The 7,161-nt window shown below is 31.7% G+C and overlaps 1 protein-coding gene across 8 annotated transcripts in view; it reads right to left on the reverse strand.

Moving 5' to 3' along the window:
• Positions 1–1,603, reverse strand: part of LOC116845740 (methylcrotonoyl-CoA carboxylase subunit alpha, mitochondrial) — a 7,969-nt gene extending 6,366 nt beyond the window's left edge. For all 8 annotated transcript variants that reach the window (XR_004378311.1, XR_004378310.1, XR_004378312.1 and 5 more), the window contains exons 1-3: positions 1,255–1,603; positions 1,118–1,184; positions 674–1,058 (exon numbers count right to left, since the gene is read on the reverse strand). Coding sequence is in view for 2 of the 8 variants with exons in the window: in XM_032818786.1 (XP_032674677.1) it covers positions 674–1,058; positions 1,118–1,184; positions 1,255–1,292 (490 nt within the window). In the remaining 6 variants the exon portion in view is untranslated. The remainder of the gene's footprint in view (positions 1–673; positions 1,059–1,117; positions 1,185–1,254) is intronic.
• Positions 1,604–7,161: the final 5,558 nt, after the last annotated feature.

Below are 7,161 nucleotides of genomic sequence, written 5' to 3' on the forward strand. Positions count from 1 at the left end.
CCTATATATATAGTATACTGTATAGTGATACAGAGTATGTTACTTTAATACATCTCAAATATATTTCGAAAGACTTAAAAAAAATATATCAAACAAAAATTGTATTATTTCAAGTAGAAAAAATGGTAATATATTCACTTGACTTTAGAATGACCTTGAAAACACTTGTCAAGATTAACTTTAATTTTTTAAATAGAATCATATAGTTTTTTAAATACAAATCTTCTGATAATCTACACACACACACACACACACACACACACACTCATATAGTACAATATATTTATAATATACTATGCACCCAGGCACAAGTTATTTTATACTATCAATATTAGTTATATTCCATTATAAAATAACTTGTACCTGTATATATGATACATTATAAATACATTCAAATTAGATCTTAAACCAGCTCTTGCCAGAGCAATCAGCTCTTAAGCCAGTGGCACACAATGCTTGTTTTCATGCTGGATTGCTTGCTAGATGGAAATACTCTATTCTGATTGGTCCGTCTTCAGAAATGCACCAATCAGAACAGAGTATTTCCATCCAGCAAACAATCCAGCATGAAAACAAGCAGCAGGCTTTATTATCGTATGCAGCTGGCTTTATTATCCTCTTCTTATATTATTTGATTTTTCAATCAACTAGCTTTATGATGATTTACATATACCTTCTATAATAGGAACTCCAGCTTTTTTCATGATAGCTTTTGATGTATTTTTAATACCCATATCCCTAATGGCACTAGCTGGTGGACCAATGAATATAATGTTCTCCTTCTGACATAATTCTGCAAACTCTGTGTTTTCTGATAGAAATCCATATCCTGGATGTACAGCTTGACATTTTGCTTGTTTAGCAACCGATATGATTTTGTCTTGCCTTAAGTAACTCTGACTGGATGGTGCAGAGCCAATGCAGTAAGCCTCATCAGCTTGCTCTACATGCATAGAATTCCTGTCCACTTCACTATAGACAGCCACTGTTCTCACACCAAGCCTCTTCGCTGTTTTTGTTATACGACATGCTATCTCTCCTCTATTTGCTATTAGAATCTGCAATGAAATTCATATTAGAATAAATTTATAATACTGAAATTTAACTAAAAACTAACTTTATTGATCCTCTTGACTGGTGATGCCGACTGATGTGAATCTCGGGCATATGAGGTTAATTGGCTCCTACAATATTTTATCGATTAATATATTGAACAGAAGGATCGACTAGAAAAATATTGCACATGTCACTCACCTATAAAGTAGTGACTTTAACTTTCCAAAGTGAAACATAATGCGCGTCTACAATTCAACAAATGTATAAAAATCGATAATTAGTAAATGTGTTTATGTATGCTGAATTATCACTCGTTATACTATTCTACAATAACCATATCAGACTTCAGACTTCAATGATTGGCTGAGTACACCTAACCATTAGTAACTCTACGCCATCTACAGTAACCACATGTTTGTGATAAAGTCAAGTAATCTGTTCTTTTCAGTTGTACTGCTGAACTGGTGCAATAAGTTAAAGTGAGACAAATATATTTTTTCTCACTCTAACTTATTACCAGTTCAGCAGCTGAAAAAAATAGATCAAAGGTTCGTGATATCCATAGATATAATATATCTAGACTATCGACATATAGAATGGACTGCTAAATGAGGTGGTGGGGGTAGGAACAGATGTGGAGTGAGAGGCAGACAATAGTAGGATACTTTCCGTCTCTTTTCCAAGTAGGAACATCGTAAGCGATCGTAGCGCATCGTAAGGGCTATCGCGCACAAATTGACATAACTGCATATGCATAGCATAAGATCGTATGGACCAATGAGCATCGAATATTAGGGCTATCGCACACAAATTGACATAACTGCATATGCATAGCATAACACCGTATGTACCAATGAGCATCGAGTATTAAGTCGCCATATTGGTGTTCGATGCTTAATATTCGATGCTCATTGGTCCATAAGATCTTATGCTATGCATATGCAGTTATGTCAATTTGTGTGCGATAGCCCTTATGCAATTTGCGCATAATATGCATAAAATGTCTATTATGTGCAGAAAACGTGCAGAATACGCAGAAAACGCGCAGAATATGCAGAAAGCATGCAGAAAATGCAGAAAATTCCTGAGACGCGCCCACTCTAACCTAAAATAACTTTTCCTTCAATATATAGTTCCAAGCAGTTGTACTTTGCCTTAATACCACTCCACGATTTAAAAAGAGATAGATACTTCTGATTGGCTGTCGCAATAAGAATTGCGTCTGCTTGCGATCGGCTTGTAACTAATATAGAACGGCCTTTAAGGCTTATGTCCACGATATTAGATTTTGTTTCGAATTCTCGGATATAGTTCTTGCACAAAATTCTCGCATCTCGAAGTGTTTACGTGTAACAATCGGATTTCCAATCGCATTTATATAATCGCAGTGATGTAAATTGTCTAGACAGAAAGTTCCCTAGGCTAATCGGATTACCAAATCGTGTCCGTGAGGGACGGATCGGATTAGCGGATGCAGAGAAACGTTGCGTACATATTTACGTCTCTTAAGAAATAAATATTAAGAAGTAAATAGAAAAGTAAGTATGTGCATTGTTATTTTTACTATAATTAATGTGTATTCTTCTGCAAATGTATATAGGTAAATAAAGATTTATTTCTATTTTACAGATATGTGTATATTAAAGAAATAAATACATCTTAACCTAAATGTGCTTCAGTCGTTAACATACAAATTTATTAAAATATAAAATATTTTCATAGTTAAGGAATTATGGAAATGAATGAGGAAGAAATGTTTGAACAGAGTCAATTTGGTATGTATATACAGCCCTTATAGAAATATCATACTAAGAATCATTGATAATTACTTATTATCCAGTATTTTTAATACTGAAAATAAGTAATTATCAATGATTCTTAGTATGATATTTCTATAAGGGTAAAAGCTCATTCTGAAGGTTATTCGAAAATCAACTTTGCATTTTAAATAAAAACATTAATTTTTTCTAACGAAATTTTATCCTTCGTGAAGAAACTAACTTTTGTTTGAACGAATTTTTCATACGACCTTCATTTTCTAAGATATTTACGAAATATCTACAAAATTATTGATTTCAATAATTTTTTACTCGAATTCTACCAACTTTACCGAAAAATGGTAAGAGATAAAAATTGTTTATTTTCTTCTTATAGAGCTCTGGGAATTTTTCAGAATTTTTTATAAACTTTTTAGTACTTCAAGAAAATGCAAGAAAATGCAGTACTAAGAAGTTAACTAAAAAAATTTGAAAAAATTTCCGGAGCTCTATGAGAAGAAAATAAACAATTTTTATCTCTTACCATTTTTCGGTAAAGTTGATAGAATTCGAATAAAAAATTATTGAAACCAATAATTTTGTAGACTCTTCCGTAAATATCTTAGAAAATGGAGGTCGTAAGAAAAATTCGTTCAAACAAAAGTTGTTAGTTTCTTCACAAAGAACAAAATTCCGAAAGAAAAAAAATTAATGTTTCTATTTAATCCTCCGAGAACACACTGGGTCAATTTGACCCTTACCTCAACGTTGATCATGAATATGTTGAAGGCATTTTGAAAATTGGCGGGATTGACGCCCTCTATCTATAGTTTTTTTTTCTTGTAAATTATAATTTTTACAAAAAAAATTTTTTTTGAGAATTTTTTTAGATATGTTAATAATTATAACGACATTTTTAATTTATTTTACGTGATTTTTCTATATCTCAGGTATATCTAGAAATTTTTTTAAGCTAATCGCACACGTCGTTTTAAAATGGCGGACCCTCAAAGTTAGCGTAGGGTCAGATTGACCCAGAGTGTACTCTATGCTTGAAAAAATAGGTGTGTTCTCGGAGGGTTAAAATGCAAAGTTGACTTTCAAATAACCTTCAGAATGAGCTCCTAGGTCAAAGTCAAGGTCACCTTCAGATGTTCCCCTTTGAACTCGACAACTTTTGTCTGAAACATTTTTTGAAAAAATTTCTCCTTTTTGAGATTTTTGTGTATTGAATAAAATGTTCCACCCTGTATATATACAAAATAACTGAAGCACATTTAGGTTAAGATGTATTTATTTCTTTAATACACACATATTAGTAAAATAGAAATAAATTCTTATTTATCTATATACATTTGCAGAAGAATATACGTTAATTATAATGAAAATAACAAAGCACTTTTCCAGGGTGTAGTTCTGAAAAGTACTCATCCCCGATTTTTTTGAAACTCAATATTCTTACGTATTTTGACGCGCTGATTACGAATATAGTGAAAATTGGCAACTACTTGATTTTCATGGTAAAAACCATGAAAAACCCATAAAAATTATAGTTTTTTACGTTTACCTCAGTAAATACGAAAAATCATGATAAATGTTTTAGACAAAAGCTTTAGATCTCACAGAAATAAACATTTTAGGTTCTATATATTTTCACCGTAAGAATAATAGTTTTCGAGGAAATGGAGTATAAAGACAGTAACAGCGTTAACATCTATCGTCGTTGCGGTTAAAAAGTGTTTAACTTTTTTTCTTAATAACTTTTTAATAAACCATGACCGACAGCTAATGTGACGATAGGTAGGGTTAGGTTAGTTTTTAGAGGGGTGTGGGGGCGTAGCCCCCGCTAGTCGTTCGATATTTTTTCCGTATTGCAAATGTTAAAAATATTAAAAATATTCTTAAAAAAAGTTGTTAGAATTCCTTTATAACTGTAAATCCTCTTTTCTTTATTTATTTTTGCCATAATTCGGGGGAAATATACTGTCTACGTGGCGAAATAACCCGCAGAAGGGATTCGCAGAAATCGAATATAAAGACCGTAACAATGGGGAGCGGTGCACTTGGACACGGTGCATTTGGACACAGCCAATCACAGCACCGTGTAATTAGAGACATTTGTAGGGTCCCTTGGAACAGCGACTTGTGATTGGACTGTGTCCAATTGCCCCGTGTCCAACTGATATACACCCGTAACAATGTGTTACGGTTTTTATACTCGATTTTCTCGAAAATTATCATTCGTACAGTGAAAATATATAGGACCTAAAATTGTACGCTTGTTTAACAATGGATGAGATAGCCATTAGATAGCAAGTTCAATGGAATAATGTCGAGAACATTTGTTGGATACGTCGATCATGGACTTTTAATACCAAATCCAGACGATTTACTTTTGGCAAAAGAAGCTTTAGTTTATCTTTTAACATATATTAATGAGCGATGAAAAATACCTGTACCTATTTTTTAGTAGCTGAATTGACGGCTAAGGAACGATCCGAAATTACGAGAAAAGTTTTGGAATTTATAGCACCATCCGGAATAAAAGTTATCGCGTTTATTTTTAATGGACTTCTGGCGAATATCTCTATGTGTAAAGAGCTAGGAGTAGATGTTTTTAATAACAAAGCATCCTTCAAACATCCAATAGGAAAACACAATATTTTTATATTTCTGGATGTGGCACATATGCTAAAATTAATAAGAAATACATTTGCATTAAAGCGTTTATTGTACGATACAAATAATAATGAAATAAATTTCCAATTTATTGAAAATTTAATTTATTTACAAGAAACAGGACATTTTCATCTTGTAAATAACTTAACAACAAACGTTTGCAGTGGAGAAAAAGTAAAATGAATGTTAAACTGGCTGCTCAAACGCTCAGCGAAAGTTGTGCGGTAGCTTCGGAACAACTGCAAGATGATGAGCATCCTGACTTCTTAAATTGCGCTGCAACTATAAAATTTTGTAGAATGTGTAATAATGTTTTTGATTGTTTAAATACAAGAAGTACATTTGCTAATCATTTTAAGAAATCTTTGAATAAAAACACCGCTGCAGACATTTTCAATTTTTTTACTGAAGTTATTCATTACTTTTCTAATATCAAAATAACAAAACAAGGATCTTCCATAACAGGCACGAAAGGCAAAACTGGATTTCTTGGATTTATACTAAATATAACTAATTTAAAAATATGTTTCATGAATACGTAAAAACAGATTATTTACGATACATACTCTCGTACAAGTTATCATAAGATCATTTAGAGATTTTCTTTTCATGTATAAGATCCATGAGTGGATATAATAATAATCCCAACTGCATGCAATTTTCGACAGCATATAAACGATTACTTCACCATAACATAGTAAAATCGTCAGCACAAGTAAATTGTATTGCAATCAGTAATACCAGTATTTTAACGGTGTCATCAGCAGCTAAAAAATTATGTATGACACATGATGAGCTTTAGACACTGCTGACACTTTAGATGACAAAAAAAATATTATAATATAAAAATATTATAGATGATATTCCTGTACAATATAATTAATAGTAGTTTATATCAAGCTATATATTGTAGGCTTCGTCGAACATAAATTATTAAAAAAGTTGAAATGTGATATGTTTTCAGCTTTTTCATGAATGTGAAACAATTAACTCCCAATTTATTAATAGAAAGAGTTTTAGTTTTTTACGATCTCCTACCATAGACACTTCTAAAATAAACTAACAGTAAGATTTGAAACGGCACATAAGGAGCAAGCACGGATGTCTTAGTGATATTAAATACTAATATTAATATGATTTTTAATATTAATATGATTGTTTTTCGAACAAACATTCCCAACCCTATATATACAGGGTGTCCTAAAACCACCGGAATTGCTCTTAATGGTAGATTCCTTACAATATTTTAAGAAGAAAATTTTAATACAAAAATGTCGAGGCTATAATAGCTTTTAAACCGGAAGCGATTACATTTAACGAATGGCAGGGCTGAGATTTCGCGCGCTCAGGTACGGAAAAATGACAAATGCAAAAAGTGCTCCTATTAATAGGGCGCTCTTTTTATGATATTATTGTTATATAAATTTGCAATATGTTTTCGCTTCTCTATGTATTGCATATTAATACATTTTTTCACAAATAAAAGATGTAAAAACTAAAGGCATATCAAAAATAATTCAAATAAAAATTTGCTTATTTTAACTTGAGCTGTCAAAATCATCGATTAACATTACTATGAAGGTGTCCACGCTACGCTGTGCGAGACAAATAAATTGTAATAGAATTAATAGCTGTTTATTTATATGTTTTATTTTAGAACATTGTTATT

This window comes from Odontomachus brunneus, unplaced genomic scaffold, assembly GCF_010583005.1.
Source record: "Odontomachus brunneus isolate Ranch 3 - 2012 unplaced genomic scaffold, Obru_v1 Obru_scaffold_057, whole genome shotgun sequence".
NCBI classification, from domain to species: domain Eukaryota; kingdom Metazoa; phylum Arthropoda; class Insecta; order Hymenoptera; family Formicidae; genus Odontomachus; species Odontomachus brunneus.